The sequence below is a fragment of the Pituophis catenifer genome, unplaced genomic scaffold, assembly GCF_029215685.1.
Source record: "Pituophis catenifer annectens isolate HBS135680 unplaced genomic scaffold, rPitCat1.0.hap2 SCAF_12, whole genome shotgun sequence".
NCBI classification, from domain to species: domain Eukaryota; kingdom Metazoa; phylum Chordata; class Lepidosauria; order Squamata; family Colubridae; genus Pituophis; species Pituophis catenifer.
In genome coordinates, this window is record NW_027256892.1 from 6,650,287 (window position 1) to 6,669,240 (window position 18,954).

The following is an 18,954-nucleotide window of genomic DNA, read 5'->3' on the forward strand; positions in this document are numbered from 1 at the left end:
GACTCAAAGGCAACAAAACAATCCACACACACACATACTTAAGGTTATACAATGCATTTTAAAGTTTGTACTTTGCACATGAAAATTCAGCTTTTGATCATTTTGTTTCCTAAATGGGATTCTATGGTCCCCTTTTCTGTGAGATTAATGGCTGTGGATTGGAAACTCAAATTTTATCTTCTGGCAATGCCATGAGGAATATCAAATAAATGCCTGGGGCTTCTGGGTAACATATAAACAGAATATCCCAAGTTCCATTTCAGTTGCCAAGTGATTAATACATAATTACTTATAATTCTAAGGCTTAAGCTAATTTGAAAAAAAGTCCCAGTAAAAATGCAATAGCAAACCACTTACCATTTTAATGCTAAAACATGCAATTCTCAGGACCTACATTTAGTTCTAGGATGTCTCTATTTAATTAACAGTTTTTCCATAAGGACTTTTTGGATTTGTTTTATTGAATGATTTGTTACAGCTATCCAGTTCCTGTAATGCATTACAATATCAAGAATCCAAAGCACAGTCCTGAGGTGCTAAATATCTAGCCAGTTTTTCAGTCAACAGCAATACAATTGACATGACCGCAATTTTACTAGCGCTTTCTGCTCTTTACAGAGAGTTTAATTGACATAAGAAATCTCCTTAGGGTAACTGCAGCCATACCTTGAAACCAACTATGCCTAATACATGTATAATCCAGAACATTTACCTGCATGGCTGTATTAGCACAATTGGTTGATGCCACAGTAACTTAACCTGGTTTAACAAATTAACCCAGTTTTCTGGTTTACTTTGCTATATTGAACTAGTATAATTCAGTTCAGTTGGCAGTAGTCCTAACTACATTGCATTGAGCTAGAGACTAGTCAACCATATTTAGCCAAGGTTACTCTTGGCTTAAACCTAATTCAGGTTTAAATTTTTGTTTACCTTGAATATGGCAAAAATCCAGTTAGCCTCTTTTACCTTCTGACCCAATGAAATATTTTGTTTTCAGAAGAAAACATTTATAAAGAATGGGTAATGAGGAAGGTGCAACTGAGTTATAAGGATGACACTATTGATTATTGTCATAATAGATATCCAATTACTTATGTAAGTTTCGGACGTCCAACTGCATAATATCTCAGCTCCCGGCATAGAACGGGTCCCAACGGAAAAAAAAAAAGTCCCACTTCTGAAAAGAAATAATAATAAAATAAGCTGATGATGATGATAATGATGCGCTCCTGTCCACCAGGCATCCTTCACTTCGAACAAAAGACCTAACAGGTCTCCAGAGTTTTCCTCGAAATGGTCTCTAGAAACAGAAAATAAGCAAACAACTCCTTCAGCACTTACCCGGAACTCTTTTCCTTCATTCTTTGTTTCTCTTCGGAAACATTGAGCGGTGATGAATTCGTTGCTGACGGGATACTGTAATCGTGCACCGGAAAATGCATGTGTTCCAGGGAAAAGTCCCCCCAGCGGGTCTGTTTCCGGTTTGAGCCGAGTTAAATAAAATGGAGTGAAGCTGTTTTTTTTCGGCATACTGCTACATACAGCTGTGGGAGGATAGCCGCCCTCGTCCTCTGACTCGCAATAAGGTACGCGAATGCCCTACAGCAGCTGCTATAGGTCGGTCTTCCCCATCCAGCTGCGGTCGGAGTGAGGACTCCCAACTCCCTTAATCCCCAGCGTTCCCGGGACCAGATGAGTTATGAAGAGGGGGGGGGCATGTCGCACTATGTGGGTCTTCGAACAAGTATCTTGGTGGGCTCTGCCTTAATTAAAAACCATAGATCAGTATGCACAATGCGGACCTGGCGTCTCACGATCCCTAGGCAGCCCCAGCAATCTCTCTTTGTGGCTGTGGTGGTTTTTGTTTCGATTGCAAAAGTTTTTTTTTTTTTAATTTGATTTATATGCCGCCCTTCTCCGGAGACTCAGGGCGGCTTACAATGCGTTAAGCAATAGCCTTCATTCTTTTGTATATTTTATACAAAGTCAGCTTATTGCCCCCACAATCTGGGTCCTCATTTAACCTACCTTTGAAAGGATGGAAGGCTGAGTCAACCTTGAGCCTGGGGAGATTCGAACCTGCAATAATTGCAGGCAGCTGGTGTTAATAACAGGGTGCATTAAACCACTGTACTATCAAGGCCCTTTTAGGGTTTTAGGCCACTTAGGTCCTCTGACTCTGTGGCCTGGGTTTCCTCTTTGCCCGCGACTAGCAATAAAATCTCATAAACAAAACGTTTTTAAATTTCTAAGGAGAAATTTCCTGACAGTTAGAACAATTAGTTAGTGGAATGTCTTGCCTCCAGAAATTGTGAACACTCCAAGCCTGGAAGTTTTTAAAGAAGAGATTGGACAACCATTTGTTTGAAATAGTATAGGGTTTCCTGCCAGAGCAGACTAGAAGACATCCAAGGTCCCTTCCATCTCTGTTATTCTGTTATACCAGACACAGAAATTAGAGAGTAGATATTTTAAATAAGAGATTGGACAGCCCTTTGTCCGCAATGGTATAGTCTCCTGCTTGAGCAGGTGTTTGGATTGGAAGATGTTAAAGGTCCTTTCCATCCCTATTATTCTGAATTCTAGTGATGCCTATAGATCATGAATTCATTAGAAGATATCCTTGCTGGGATTAGATTGATGCTACCTACTTATGTGCATTTGCTGAATTGATGCAGAAAACTCATGAATGATGCAGCTTGCTGAGAAGCATACAATGCATTGCAAGAATTAAAAAGTTAACAGAATGATTGAGCACTGATATTAATATGTTTCTAAAATAACAATATCTCATTCTATTTTGAAATATGCCCATCAAATTGGTCAAACTTACTTTTTCCTAACTAGTAAGTTAATTTCTTAAAATTAATTCAAATATATAAATTAGACAGGTAGATGGAGGCAGTTTTATGGGTGTGGAATATGGGAAAAATTATGCAGCAAACATGTTAAACAAATTCCAATATTTTTTCAATTGTCAGCTTAAAATAATTCTGTTGTCAGGCTACTAAAATGTCCACTCAAAAGAAGTGTCCAGATTGTGGCTCCCTGGAAATTGTGGAAGATTCTCACTACACTCAGAACCAGTTGGTGTGTGCAGATTGTGGCTTTATTCTAACTGAAGGACTTCTCACCACTACGTATGCTGATGAGGAACATTTACAAGGTGAATCAAAGAATAACAATGGAACTAAAAACTCCTGGGATCATAAAGTTTAAGTATATTTTGGATACCTGTGATCTACATAGATGAAAACATCCCTTGTGGCCTTTTATGTAAACTTCAAACATTTAAACATTGAACATTAAAAATGTATGAGTTTTAAAAAGTTGTTTGGAGAAATGTGATGTTCTTTTTGTCATTTTTCCCTTCTAATTTATTTTTGTCTTTATAGAAGTGACATATTCACGAAGTACTGGACAAAGTGAACAGCTGAGCCGTTGCTTACAGCGAGGTAAATATTTAATATTACCAGTCAGCACCTTTTGGTGCATTGTACTTCCCATTTGTGATGGAGTATTTCCTCTCTAAAAGCAAAACCATTCTGTATTTTAAATTACCTGTATCCTTTGTTAAGGGCAGGGTGATTTTCCATTTCAGATTTTTAGAAGAGCTCATTAAATCCCTGGTAGATAATTTTTAGCTGGTACCAGGCTTCTGCCAGATAGATATGCTTTAAATGGTCTCTTATCAAATTATAAAGTTATAAAATAGTCTATATAAAAAAGCGAAACTCATTACTGCAGCAGTGCTAATATACAGATAGTCCTCAGTTTATGACCACAGTTGAGCCCAGAATTTCTGTTGCTAAGTGAAAAATTTGTTAAGTGAGTTATGTCCCATTTTACGACTTTACTTGCTACATTAATGCAGTTGTTAAATTAGTAACATGGTTAAGTGAATCCGGCTTCGCCATTAACTTTTCTTGACAGAATGTCACAAAAGATGATTATATGACCTTGGGACACTGCAACCGTCATAAATATGAACCACTTGTCAGGCATCTGAATGTAAATCATTTGACCATGAGGATGCTGCAACAGTCATAAGTGTGAAAAATGGTCATGTCATTTTTTTCAGTGCCATTGTAACTTCAAACGGTCACTAAACAAACTGTTGTAAGTTGAAGACTACCTGTATGCACCTACCCACCCACAATACATAACAAGTACTACATAGAGGTATACCCTTATGTTTGTAGTTGAGTCCAGAAGTCTGGTTGTAAGCCATACTTTGCAGCCATAAGTCAAAGCACGAACAGATTCAATTTTGTTAAAAAAAAAATCAGTAGTCATTAAGTAAATGTGACACTTGTTAAACGAACGTGATGATCATTAAGTGAATCAATTTTCTCCAATGGGCATTTTTTTTGCCAGAAACCAGAACACTGGTAACTGGCAAAAAATGTCGCTAGTCATGATCATGTGATGATGGGATGCTGCAAACAGCCATAAAAGTGAGCCAATTGCCAAGTGTCCAAATTGTGATCAAGTCATCACGTGAGTGTATATGCCTGTCATAACTTAGAAAACAGGTCATAAGTACTTTTTGTGGGGTCCATTGCAACTTTGAACAGTCATGAAGTGACTGGGTTGCATATTGAGGACTATCTATACAATACACCCACAGAATAAAAGGCCACAGATAAATATTGAGGGGAGACATCCAGTGATTTTTTTACACACGTTTTACATAAAACATACTCATTTGTTTTGTCTAATGTGCCTTATATTTTTATCCAGTTGACCAAATAAGCTGTCTTGGTTTTGATTTTATGGGAAGAACAGACATCCATCTTAAAACAAAAAAAATTTAAATTAGTACATGGCTGTGTGTGTATACATACCCATTCTGCTTTGCAAATACCTTGAGTTTCTCCTTATATTGATTCTGCTATCTGTCTCCAACCCCAATATATTGCTCCATTCCAGAAGATTGCTAACAGCAAATATTTGTGAATTCTATAATTCGAAATGGGAATTGAAAAAAATCTTGCTGTCCTTCTTAAAACCTCACATACAGTAATGCCATTAGAACAGAATAGTGATATTTGTCCAGTACAGATTTTCTGAAGCAAGAAGTTGGTGTCAAATAGTTTTTCAGAGACTACAGTCCTAGCCAGTATTGCCAGAAATATCTGGAGGGCTTTGCTATGGGCATTTTTAAAAATTATCTACATTGCCTTCTTCTACAGGAATCAGACGTGTTCAGGATCTCTGCAAAGTTCTCCGACTTCCTTCTCTGTTTGAAGATACAGCTGTGTCTTATTACCAGAAGGCAATCAAATGCCCCTGCTTTGCTTTGGTCAGCTTAGAGAAGAAGGAGATAATTATAGGTTGCTGTGTTTTTGTGACCTGTAGACAGCACAACTGGCCCTTGACAATGGGCACTGTCTGCTTGCTCCTTTATGCAGACAAGGAATTGTTTGCCAAAACCTACCTGCAGTTCTTGAAGGAATTGACACTAGATGTACCAACTCTGAGCTTGATCGATCTTGTGAAAACGCACCTCAACAGGTAAGATTTTTTTTAATACTCTTTTCTCATAAACATCTGAACCATTAATGTGCAGTTGTTGAAGAGTTATGGATGGAATTAATTCTTATTATTTAAGCTTCAGTATATTGGTTCTAGGAAAGCTCTATAGATTGGATGTGTAGTGTAGCGACTTTGCTGAAACTAGATAAAGCTGAGTGTGGTTGATGCCTGCTCAGAAATATTTCTAGTGAACTTGGATGTTTTCTCATACTTTGGAGGTGGAGGTCCACTTTCGGAGTATTTAGATGTTCTTGTCAGAACTGCCTCAGCTTGAACCTCTCAGTAAGAACGATCCTTAACTCCATTTATTGAGAAAGGTATAATTTACTAGAAATCAAGTCCATTACAGTAGTTATTGTAGGTTCAAGCTGAGGCAGGTCTGAGAGTTCTCCTAAACCAGGGGTGTCAAATTCGATTTCATTGAGGGCCACATCAGGGTTGTGTTTGACCTCGGGGAGGGGCTAGGGGGGGCGTGGCCAACTCAATGTCACTTGTGTGGGAGCGCCTGTGGTGGCCTGAGTGCTCTGCCAGCAAAAATGGGCTCCCAAGCTCCGTTTTAGGCTGTGATGGCCTCCTGCAACCCTCTGCCAGCAAAAATGGAGCTTTCACTGGCAGGGGCACTGTGGGCCAGTCCTTCACTGTTTCTAGGGCAGCCCCACGGGCCAGATCTAAGCACCCTACAGGCCGGATTCGGCCCGTGGGTCTTGTGTTTGATACCTCTGTCCTAAACCAATCTGCTTTCTGAAAATGTATTACATATGGGTGGTTTTGTTATTTCTAATATAAGATTCAAATGTAGGTTTCAGAAAGTTACTAATAGTTAATCTTCTGACAAACTTCAGCTTTTAATTGTCTTGTGCATTTGTGAATGCAATCTCATATGTCTGATTTGGGTGAATTTTTATTATTTGGGTGGGAAATAGAAAGAAGAAAGCTTATTAAGGAGTCTTCAGAGACATGTATATGAGCTCAGGATGTATATTTGAAGTGAACATTTTATTTTGAATTGACTTTTCTGGATGGGCTGTGTGTTATATTCTGAGCAGGAAGCATGGAATGGTGAGATCTAGACAGGCACATCCAAATATTTATTGCTTTCTAAACAATGATCCCAAGAATTAAAATAGTAAAGCAGCTGTAGCAGTGATCTAAATAATATTTAAAATGGGAATGACATTCTTGGAATAACTTGCCTCCAGAAATTATGAATGCTCCAACACTGGAAGTTTCTAAGAAGAGATTGGACCACTATTTGTCTGAAATAGGGTTTCCTGTCTGAGCAGGGGTTTGGACTAGCTCTAGAAGACCTCCAAGGTCCCTTCCAACTCTGTTCTTCTCTTTTCTCTCTTCTCTTCTCTTCTCTTCTCTTCTCTTCTCTTCTCTTCTCTTCTCTTCTCTTCTCTTCTCTTCTCTTCTCTTCTCTCCTCTCCTCTCCTCTCCTCTCCTCTCCTCTCCTCTCCTCTCCTCTCCTCTCCTCCCCTCCCCTCCCCTCCCCTCCCCTCCCCTTCTATTCTAATTCTTACTTTAAAAACATATCTACCTGTAAGGAAGGAACTGATACCATAAAATCTGTGATGACAGAGCATTAGCAGGCAAAGCCTTGATTTATTTAATCAGAGGTTTTTAAAAATAATTTCCTCAGATTATATAAATATTGCCAGTAATATTTCCAAAACTATAAAATTAAAGCAAAAACATGAGCTGTATTGATAGGCTTTTCCATACCCCCAATATATTTTGTTCCTTTCAGCTTTAAGCTTTTCCAGGAATCGTCCAGCATCCCAGCCAAATTTCTGGAAGACAAGGAGAAGCTGTTGGCAAGGACAATCCAGATAGTGGAGCTTGCCAGTGAGACGTGGCTGGTGACTGGTCGGCACCCCATCCCCATTGTGGTGGCAGCAGCCTTCTTGGCATGGCAGTCTTTGCGACCTGTTGATCGCCTCGCTTGCACCCTTACAAAGTTCTGTAAACTTGCTGGCATGGACATGCCCCGGCCAGCCCCACAAAGACTGAAGGAATTGCATAATATCCTCCTTCAGATGGCCTCTCAACTAGGTTGGTTGCGAGGGCTCAAAGTGGACCGGAGGACTGTGTCGAAATATGTTGGAGACTTGCTGCAACATCGCCGTGTGCTTCTACGGGCTGCTTTCCGTATGGTGGATACCACAGAAGACCACGAGCCTGAGAACTTCACAGCACCGCCAGACCATCAGCTTATAAAACCAACCGTTGCTTTGACAGAAGAAGCTTCTGTTGCTGGGAAGAAGCGGGTGCCTTTGCTTCCACCTTGTATCCTGTACCCAACAAAGAAGCCTCGAACCAGCAATCCAGACCCTGAAGGCCCAGCCATCACAGGGAACGAGCCCATTTTAGACAGTGAGATTGAACAATACATCCGGACTCCAGAAGAAACAGAACTGTTTAGCAAAATGCAAGTTCGCCTGTACTAGTGAAAGTATTTAGTGAGTGTTAAAAGCCTGCAGTCAATGGCGACAGGGGTTGGGTTTCTTATATTTATAGTCTGTGGTCCCAGATGTATTTCTGTCCTGAGATTAGATGAAGTCCTTGTGTTCAGGAACGAACAACCTTGTATCTTAATAGTCTTCTGCAGCCTGTTGCTTTGTATGCATTAGTTGGGGTTTTCTGGATTCACAGTACGAACAAATATGGAAGGTTATAATAAAGATTGGGGAAAGCAGCGATAGAACATGAGCTTTAATTTTTTTTGCTAGATTTGGACGAAACGTAATTACTGTAATAATTTTCTTAAAAGGCTGTTCTTTGGCCTAGATATGTGTTGGTGAACACACTAATGCTAAATTTTTAGTCCTGAACATTATAAAAAATTGGATTTAATCGTACTACATTGAAGTTTAATGATCTGCATCAGATACACTCCTGGTTTATTTTGCTTGTTATGTTTTGAATTAGATTATCCTTCTTTCCAGTTCAAACATTGCTTTGCATGTTATTTTAGAACTTTCCCATGCGAGTCTGGTAACACTGAAGGTAAACATTCATTTAGCATTCAATGGGTTAAGTGGACTTAGGCTCTGCAGTCATTAACTGAGGTTGAAAGTGACATAAGTAGTGTAAACAGGGCATATTGTGATCCATATACCTGTTTATCTGTAAGGGGGGGGCAAGAGGAATAAATATGATGGTGCATGCCATGATGTCATCATACAAATAAGCTAATTATCTTATGTATAAATGGGATGAAATCAGGATATCCCTTTAAATCTTATGACTGAAACTCCACTCTTCAGCTTCTGTTTTTCCCCCTTATTATTAGTACCTATAACCTTTTGTGTTTGATGTCAGCTATATATATTAAAAAGCTGCAATAGAAAGATTTGAGATGAATTTGCCCAGTTGGGATGATTTTGAATGAGTGCACAAGTTGGGCTTTGCCAGCCCTCATGAATAGGTACCGTGTTTCCCTAAAAATAAGACTGGGTCTTATATTAATTTTTGCTCCAAAAGATGTATTAGGGCTTATTTTCTGGTTAGGGCTTATTTTTGAGGAAATACGGTACTAAGTGCATCCATCTGAATGACAATCTTAACTCGGGCTTATTTTGGGGGTAGGGCTTATATTACGAGCATCCTGAAAAATCATGCTAGGACTTATTTTCCAGTTGGGTCTTATTTTCAGGGAAACAGGGTAGGTGAGAGAAAACCATTCATTAAGAATGTGCAGGAGATTTGTCTCCTATCCCCAGAGTCTGAGATGACCAGTGTAGTTGCTTGAATAGCTCTTCACCTCCCACAGATCTTTTAAGTATTGAGTAAATGAGTCCCACTGCTTGGAATCAGTATACAAGTTTGAAATATTAAAAATGTGTAGGTTGAGATGGCAAAGCATGGGTGGAACATAAACGCAATACCTAGTTCATTGGATATTGCAGTTCTTTTAATATATTAAACAAGAAACATCTGCTAAAAACAGTTCATTTGTATAAAATGCAAACACAACAAAAATGTATTAAATGTTTTCTTTGGCACAGCTGTCTCTCAAAGAGCTCTGGTTTTGATATGTCATTTGCTCAAAATGTAAACCAACAAAAAAAAGGGTAGTTATACAGAGTTTTCCCCAATAATAATATTTCATTCTAGCAAGCATATATAACAAGTTCAGCATTGCCAATATCATGTGGTTGTAATATTGCCATATAAAATAGTTAAGGCTCTATTAAACATCATACATATGAAAACCAAGGTGATTGAGAGAAATGACCTTTTTCAAATGAGGATTAAGTGCTTTTATGGCTTTTCATGGCTATTGCTTTCCAGAAGTCTTAGGAAATTTCAAGGTTGGCCTAAGGCTGCCTGGCTTGTGAAACCACACAGCCTCTGCGGTTCTGTGGAGGTAGGTTTTGTGGAGTAGGTTTTCTCTTTTCTGGCAAGGAGGGCTGTGAAAACCTGACCCTTCTGCCCTCTATACAGAGTGAAGAGCTTCTCTATCGTTTTAAACAGGCATGGTATACATCAGTTTAAATGAGTTAATTAAGGATTATGGAGCAGTAAAAATAAAATCAACACATAGACACACACATGGACAAAGAAGAGATTTGTGGTATTTTTTGCATAGAACAACTGAAGGAAATTTTTCCATCTTGGATGAAAATGCTTTACAAGCGCTGCCCTTTGGGTATTCTCAGCAGAGAATACCACTGTTGATCATTTACGTCAATCCTGGAAATAATACTAAGTCAATACTACGATTGTTGCAAGGGAAGTTTCTGGGAATTGCAAGAATCCTGGCCAAAGATTTTCCACTGGAATGGAAAAACTCCAAGGAATGTTGGGTGCTGTGACCTTGGTCTTGCTGGACTCTCTCCTTTAAGTAAGAAATTTTGCATTTCTCCAATATTCTGTTCTAAACAGCAGCCTCCTACAGGTGTAATCTTAATTCATAAATCCAATGCAAAAGTTAATTACGTCTATCTCTGTAAACAAAAGAAGGTAATGATCCTAAAGAACTAAGGGATTTAAGCCAAGACTTTCCCTCAGACCTAGCAAAAAATTGTAGCCCATTACCTTGCTACATCCTTCATAAACATGGGTGCGGTACTTTTAAGATCCCAGCCTTTTGCTTTTGATTGTCCACAAAATGTTCCTTGCTGTTTTGTTGGCTAGTACATGAGATATTTGCACAATGTACTCTGAAGGGTTGATTTTAAATGAGCAACATGCATTTCTCTCCCCTTTTTACCCCAGTTGGGTTACATGCATTCTTCCAAATACTTGGAAGTTCAGCTGTTCATCAACAATCTTTTTGTTGTTGTTCCTTTCAGTTCCAATGAACTAATGTTATCATTTTGGCATGAATAAAAAAAGCCTCCGCTGAGTGCATTGTATAAACAAATATGATATATGCCCCATTTCATAGGCCAAACCCTATTTATGAGGTTCATGCTATCAAGAACAAGTATCTGTACTTTAGAACTATTTTTTTTAAAAAAAGGCACCAACTACTTATGTGGGAAGGTTTGCTTGATTGTCATATTCACACACCATACTTAACCTCATAATTGAAGTAACGGATTTTCTGGATTTTGCAATACATTAGCAATAAGAAAATAATCTAACCGAATCAACGTTAAATGTAGTATGCATCCTAGTATATTTGGGAAATTAAAAAAAAATGCAGAAGGAGGGCGCAAAAGATATTTTTGTTATTAAGATTTGGATGTTTAAGACCAAATAGATTGGGGAAAGAAAAATTAATTTGGCCTTTCCTGGCCTAACACCCTCTAGAAACACTGAGGTTCAACTAAAGGAATCTCAAAGCAGAATCATCTTTTTTTAGACTTTTATTTTAAGCCAGAAATGAGAGAGGATAGCACAGCTTCCGTGGAAGAAAAGATTTCTTAGTCTGCACTGTTATCACTTTGTATGTTCACCAGTTCCTCCAGAGAAAAGGGTACAGGGTCTTCCTTAATTTATAATCTCAATTGGGACCAGAATTTCTATTGCTAAGTGAATCATGCCTGATTTTATGAGCTTTGTTGCCCTGATTGTTAAGTAAATCATTGCAGCTAAATGAACCACACAGTTTTTAAGAGAATCCAAATTCTCTCATTGACTTTGTTTGTCGGAACCTGGCTAGGAAGGTTACAAATGGCAATCATATGACTCTGGGCTCCCAAAGGTCCCTTTTTAAGAGGCAACTGGACTTTCTGGTGTTTCTTTGAAGAAGAAGCTTCTTGGATGAGAAGCAAAACATCTTCAAAGAAAACCAAAGAAAGTTTACCGTAGTTGCCTCTTGAAAAAGCACCTTTGGGACAACCATGACCTGGAAGACTGAGAATCTCCATAGACATGACCCTGGGATGCTACAACCATCATAAACATATCCCAGTTTTCAAGCTCATTTTGCCCATATGACCATGGGGATGTGTGATGGTTGTGAGGGTGAAGATTGGTCATAATTTACTTTTCTCACTGCTGTTGTAACTTTGAATGGTTGCAACCTTTGAAATGCTAGAAATATGACAACTTCACAAAATGTCTGTCAGGCCCATTTGTGAATTCTCAGAAGGACTGCTGTGACGGTTGGGCCAGTTTGAAACTCCCCTTTACCAGAAAGAAAATGAGCAAGGATGCTCTTTACTACCCTATTAATATTAGCTATTAGCTCATCTTTTGTTCTAAGAACACGGTCACATTTTCAACAGCAAAACACTGCCATTGTCTTCTTCTATGAGGACCCTGCCTAGCCAACAGAGGCACTTCTGGACATAAAGAACATGACAGAAGCTGGCAGCTTTTCCCACAGCTTACCAACCTTCTATTTAAAGTATTGCTTTGATTTTAAAAAACAGAATAGGAAATCTTGAAGTTATTGAGGAACATGTCTATAGGCACATCAGTGCGATGAATCCCATGTTGAGGTTCCTGAAGGAAATATGAGATTCCTAGAAGAATCATTTGTGGCATCTTCTGATCTTTCCTCAACTGGTAACATTAGAGATGCAGTGCTACATACTTGGAACTGTCATCAATCCAACAAGGAATTTCGGAGGGGGGGGGTGTCTCTTCAATTGAATTTTTCATATCTACAGGAGGGATTTATTCTTGAGTGTGGCATATGGTATGTAAGCAGCGTCCCTATACTATTGGGTGCAGAGTAATTAAAATGCCAGCAAACAGAATAATAAGCTTGATCCTTTCCAATATTTCTGGAAACTGCCTTCGAGAAAGAATCACAATACCTTCATTCATCTGATTTTTGACAACAGATTCATTCTGGGGATTGCTACACAATTCTGTGAAACGGTTACTGTATTGCAAAGAGGCCTTGGTTTTTTTAAAGTTATGTCACATATACATAAAGATAAAGGGAATGTCCCCAAGGTGCTTAAAAACAATATTTCGTAGCTTCCCAAATCCTTAAAGGATTAATGTTCTTCAAGCCTCTAAGGCTTTTTTCTTGGCAATTTTAATTCTATTCTAAACTTCTTTTTCTCATTCTTTTTTTCCTGTTTGCTGATGCACATGCTTTCCTTCATATAGTGAGGGGTTATGGGCTTTCTTTAAAAAATATGGTTAACTAAACACAATCAGCTTTAATAAATGATTGATATGCACATGGGGAAAAAACTATTTCTGAAGCAAGAAGCACACTGCTTTACTTTTAGACAGAGGAAAATCTCTCTTATAGGAAAGGAAATCCATGTGCTAAGATGCAGGGCTGTCCTCTGCAGTTTTTATAACTGCCCATTATAAATTTGTTGCCATTTTTAATTTATTACGGTAATTAAAACATCCCACTCTTGTAAGCGCTGGGCTTTGCTTATCCCTAGATAAGAACAATAAAATTGTGTTTCACTTTTTTCAATGGATCAAACTTACTAGTTAAACAGTGCAGCAGCTTCATTTATTTCAGAGGCTTCTATGTGGCATGTTAGCTGTGTCATGCCTTTAATGAGGCTTCATGGGGCATATTTTCCACACAGCTGTTAAACAGGCCTCAAGGCTTACTTCCAACTTTGAACGTGAGGAGTGACTCGACTTGGAATCACAGAAAAGGATAGAACTGTCCCAGTTTTTGTTCAGTCTGTTCCCCGCCTAACATTCAAAGTTGGAAGTAAGCCTTCAGGCCTGTTTAGCAGCTGTGTGGCAAATGTGCACCAAGAGCCTTAGCAATGAGAACCCAAACTAGGAATCTATTCCAATTCAGTTCCATAGCAGGTAACTTGGAAGGTGGACTTGTTGATAGCTTTTGCTTGAAAGTGCTACTAAAAAGATTTTATACAAAACATGTCAAGCTCAGAATAGCTGTTCTGAACCTTACCTGAAATAATTTGCTCTAGAAGTATTTCAACCCTGAAACTTCTCTTTTGAATGGAAAACTCTTCTAGAGCAGTATTCTGGTAAAATCTGAATAAGCCACTCTAAAGTTGACAATTGTTCTGAGCTCTTGATGTTTCGCATACCTCTACTGTTAAGCATCTTTGGGCAATGATGCCCAACAAATCATATTCTCCCCGAGTCCCTTCCTAAAGAAGAATAAGGATTGTCACCTAAGCATGCACCTTTGGACAATTAATAGTGCACCTTTTTCTGTCTTGTGGCTTTTTCCTTGACAACTCTACAATCATTCATTAGATTTATCAAAATCAAAACTAGATATGTGCATAACTTTGAATGACTAGGAAGAGCTTCTCTTGTCTCACACAACATGAGTTATTTTGCATAAAGCATGTAGAGACTTTCCAATGGATAGCAAATTTGCCTATACATATGTACACAGCGTATTAGAAGTTTTAGCTTATAGATCACTGTCTTCCTCAGGATGGGGTACAGAAATATCAAGGATATAAAGAGGCGTGAAGGAGGGAGACCATACAATCACAAAAACAGATGATTGTCTCTTGCTTTGCAACTTTGGCACCTTGGCTGATTGTGACTTTCTGCCCATTCTCTGGAGGAAAATGTTCCCTGGCACAAAGAACAGCAACTTCACCTGATACATAAGTGAAATGTGCTGTGATTCCCATGACAGGACAGAACAGTCTCCTTACTCCATCTGCTCAGGAGGATCGGTGGGGAGCATGGTTCTTGCCTACCCATCTCATATTATCTAAACCTATGTAGTGCATAAGAGTGTTCTCTTCACTGAGTCTGGTAGGCTGTGGCTACAAGGGTAACCTGCAGCTTCCTACCTGAGTTGGTGTTGCTCTAGGATCCCAGCTGCAGAGGTCTTTGACCCTTTCCTACACTGTTGTCTCACTCTTCCAGAGACCTGTTTTCATGCTGCTTGCATTGTCAGCACCACTGAGATTAATGTCATACTTGCTGCCCTTCAGGACCCCATTCTGGTTTGCTGCATTGAGTGGGAAGGAGCGCCTCTTAGTCTCTCTTTCTACAGAGGGGTTGGCCTGATGCTTAAGGTTGTCTCTGCTGGCGCTTCTCCTCTGGCCTCGCCCAAAATCTGCAGACTGGGGGCCACCACTGCCATCACTCAAGTCCGACTGTGTCAGGGTGGATTCCAGAGTCACAACTTTCCCTTGGTTCTGATTGTTCAAAGGGCTATTCTGGCTGCTTTGGTAACTTTCTGAATGACTGTTCTGAAGGCTCCCACTCTCACTAGTAGGATGCTCTGAGGATGGTCCCCGCATTGCCTTCAGGCGTTGATGCTTCCCTTCTCTATAGAGTTTAGTTCTGCTTTTATGGTGCCTGGTGCGCCCATGGAGATTGTTCGTATACCTGGTTGAGGGGATACTCTTACTGTTGGAAGGCTCTGCTTCCTCATAGCAGGCAGTTGTTACAGGGTTACTGTCTGGCTGGGCAAGGGCCACTTGCAAATTGTTGAGTTTGCAAGGCCCTGGGGTTGAAATTGTGCTGGTAGGGGAAGATGAAGACTTAATGGACTGAGCTACTTCTGGGTTGCAGCCAATGAAGACCTGTGAGCCATCTTCAACACCTGCTGCAGTGTGCCCATAAGCCTGCATAGGTAAAGCATTCCTGTAAGATGGGCAACAGGTAAACCATAAACTCTGTACATCTCTCCGTCGGGCACAGTGGTAGATAAAGATGAAAAATCCTAAGGCTCCAGCGGTGACTCCATAGAGGCAACTGAAGACAACCTTCAGGAGGAACCAACGCTGAGATACTGCCATTGCTCCAAATGTCCATAAAGTGAGGTATAGGAAATGGGTGATGACAAGGGCCCAGAGTTGCACCCCTAGAGAATACACACCATCAACATCACCAGCGTGGGGGCTGGAATTCAGGGTGACTGAAAGCGACCCTGAATCGGTTAACAAGTTGCTACTGCCTCCGAAGCGCTGCCTTGTTTCCAAGGGTTTTGGTATTTCTTTGGGATCCTTAGCTCGGCACTGCAGACTGATTCCGGCACACAGGAAATAAATCCAGGTGATGAGCAAAATGAAAGCTGCAGGCACATAGAATGCTCCAATGCTTGGTCGGCAAGCCAGCCAGCAGCTGGGTGGAGAAAGAAAAGGTTGGCCAAATTATGAATAGCTAACAAAGCAGCAACAACTTTGCTCCTGTTCTTCATGACAAAACATACAATCTCGGGTCTAGTACAACTCACTGCGGCCAACTCGCCATGGCCAACTCATCGTAAGACAAGAGCTATACTAATACCGAAGAAATGTTGGGATAGAATCATTAAAGAAAGATGCCAAGAAGGGACATAATGAAAAGTGAATGACAAAAATTAAAATGATGTTTTAATTGTTTTAAATTATTCAATTGAATTGTTGAATTGTCCTGTGATGAGCTGGCCATGGGAAGTTGGCCACAACAAATTGACTGTAGTGAGTTGGCCGCAGCAAGTTGTCCCATTCCATACAATCTCTTGCCTACCTTGACTTAAAGCAGCCAAAGGGGGACTCTGGAAACTACAGATATGCAGGAGAGGAGACATCTACTGGTGGCTCATAGCCAAAAATACTTAAACCAAATGTCTCTATTCACCTATAACCTATAGAACCTATAGAATAGAATGCTTGTTAATGCACACCTTGTCCTTTCTGAAATGTGGTAAAATGGCACCTGAAGGATAAGATTAGACAGGATTTATGGGGCAAAGAAGGGGGCACTTAGGAGGAACATATTTAATCCCCAAGAGATCTTCAAACACTTGAAAACAACACTGAGGATTCCCTCCCCCCCAGTTTTTGGGATCCATTCATGCAACTGAATACATATGTGCAACAGGGGTGGGTTCTAAATTTTTTTACTACCGGTTCTGTGGGCGTGGCTTATTTTGTGGGTGTGGCTTGATGGTCATATCATTTAGGATTTAGCAGAGGTACTGGTCTACCAGGCTTTTAACTGCTTGCAGAGCTGTACCGATTTACCCATTTATTTTTGCAGGCACTGGTCTACTCATGTATTTTTGCAGGCACCGGTCTACTCATTTGTTTTAACACTGATCAGCTGTAGGGCGGCCCTTTGAAGCCCCATGGCAAGAGTTTAAACAGTTTTTTTCCCTCTAGCCATCAGCTGGGACTCAGGAGGCAGCAATAGATTGGGGGTGGGGCCAAATAAAAGGTAAGAATAACACGGGGGTGGGTGGGTGGAGCAGGGGGGCAGAACTGGTTCAGTGACATCATATCATCACCACTACCGGCTTGGTGGACCTGGGCCAAACCGGGAGGAACCCACCACTGATGTACAAGTAGATACAGTGGACCAGCAGTAAGGTGGATGGACTCAATTGTGGTGGTCGTGGGTACAGTGATGGAAGATCTGAAGAACTAGATTGGGGATAGATCATCCTGAAGATCATTTATCTCTATGGCTATTAAGTCAATGCCAACTTGATGACTCATAATCAATGTTCAAGTAGGATCACAATCATGATACCTTAGGATCAAATTGGATGTTGCAAATACATACTACGAGTCCTGATCTCCATAATTGTCAATACGAACTGCCGCTGTAATCCCGCAGATGATCAAGGGGATCCCTCCAGCAATCAGGTAGAACCTGGAAAGAAAACCAGAAAATACCATGCAGAATTCAGCCTATGAATTAGAGCGAGTCGGATATCTATTACAAGAACTAAATCCTAAACTGGATGCAATAATCATAGATTAGGCTCATACAGCATATTGATCTTGAATTCAAGCAATTGTTGTTTCTATATAACCTTCCTTGCATTTTGCATGCATGTTCAATTGGCCCCATTTCTTTGTGTTTTTGATATGAGTTGAGTATGGAAACCATCATAGAAAATTTTGCCAATTTTATTCTTGTATCATTTGTTCATTTAAGTGCTAATTTTCTCATTTCCTGCCCAGAATCTCAGAATGATTTATAAGGTTTTAAAGGGGTGGGGGAGAAATAGATGCCCCAATAGCGTTACAACCTGATGCAAGGAATCAAGCAATGTTTAAGTTCCCACCACACACAGGGTCACTATCTACTATACCAGTTAAATGGGTATATAAATACATATTAACCTACAAAAGAAATCTTAATTCAATAGGACTTCTTTTGTAAGTTAATCATGGCAAACCACATCCAGTCCCTGCAATCTTCAGATGCCTTATAACAAGTCCTATAATTCCTACTTCCTTAATACCCAGCTGAGGACCCAGTTGTGGGGGCAATAAGCTGACTTTGTATAAATATACAAAAGGATGAAGGCTATTGCTGAGCACATTGTAAGCCGCCCTGAGTCTTCGGAGAAGGGCGGCATATAAATCAAATTAAAAAAAAAAAAAAATACCGTAGCATTGGACGAGGAGCAGGCTGAGTTGGTTCCCCTTCCTGCTGTTGGGGTGCCTTCCAGGCGGATGCCTTGTAGATCACTCGTGCCATCATTGCCATCCACAGAAGAGTAGACAAGGAAGAATAATGGAGAATGATGCCAACCTGGAGAAGGGAGGGGATGTGGAAAACAGACATAGTGGAAGTCAATAAAAGTTGCTACAACTTCCAGGACTTCATTTGTGGGATTATCTATCCCCTATAAATCTGAGGAGATATATTGTTCAAAGGTGGGCAAATTCAAAAAAAAACCTTTTAGATGAGTTTTAGTTGTTCCTTAAACTAGGACCATCTGCTTGAGTGCTATTGGAATCTCAAAAAATTTAAGAGAGTCATCAGTTTCCCAATTTTGCCTCAATGGCAAAGTAGCTAAGGACTTGTATGTGTGCATGCACATGGATTTGCCCTTGAATTGGTGTCCTCAGCTACCTAGCAATGTATCTTTTGTAAATTTGGGCTGATCACTCAAGAAGGTGATTCGGTTAAGAGTGAAACAGTTTGGTAATGGAGATGGTGGTTTTTAGGGTGGAACATCTGTTCATTTGTTCCTTACCAGGCAAATAGGTGGCAACATGTCCCCTGCATCTACAGGCACCGTAGATAGAAAGACAATCAAAATGGCCTTACAGTAATGTCTCAAAGGGGCTTTCCCCAAAA

The 18,954-nt window shown here is 40.0% G+C and overlaps 2 protein-coding genes across 3 annotated transcripts in view; one reads left to right on the top strand and one right to left on the bottom strand.

The window, feature by feature from the left end:
* The first annotated feature begins 1,487 nt into the window (after positions 1-1,487).
* On the top strand, positions 1,488-8,286 carry BRF2 (BRF2 general transcription factor IIIB subunit). 2 transcript variants are annotated; one of them, XM_070952577.1, is made up of 5 exons: positions 1,488-1,589; positions 2,985-3,169; positions 3,399-3,458; positions 5,199-5,520; positions 7,292-8,286. In XM_070952577.1, exons 2-5 carry the CDS (start codon positions 3,016-3,018, stop codon positions 7,989-7,991), a joined length of 1,236 nt encoding a protein of 411 aa, XP_070808678.1. In that variant the 5' UTR covers positions 1,488-1,589; positions 2,985-3,015; the 3' UTR covers positions 7,992-8,286. The 2 variants fall into 2 exon arrangements, with proteins under 2 accessions (XP_070808678.1, XP_070808677.1); XM_070952576.1 differs by having other exon boundaries at positions 3,007-3,169.
* A 1,149-nt stretch (positions 8,287-9,435) lies between these two features.
* The window catches only part of ADGRA2 (adhesion G protein-coupled receptor A2), a 103,905-nt gene continuing 94,386 nt past the window's right edge, over positions 9,436-18,954 (bottom strand). Inside the window, exons 17-19 of the mRNA XM_070952574.1 lie at positions 18,257-18,402; positions 17,422-17,511; positions 9,436-15,996 (exon numbers count right to left, since the gene is read on the bottom strand). Coding sequence (XP_070808675.1) covers positions 14,766-15,996; positions 17,422-17,511; positions 18,257-18,402 — 1,467 coding nt within the window. The 3' untranslated portion in view covers positions 9,436-14,765. The remainder of the gene's footprint in view (positions 15,997-17,421; positions 17,512-18,256; positions 18,403-18,954) is intronic.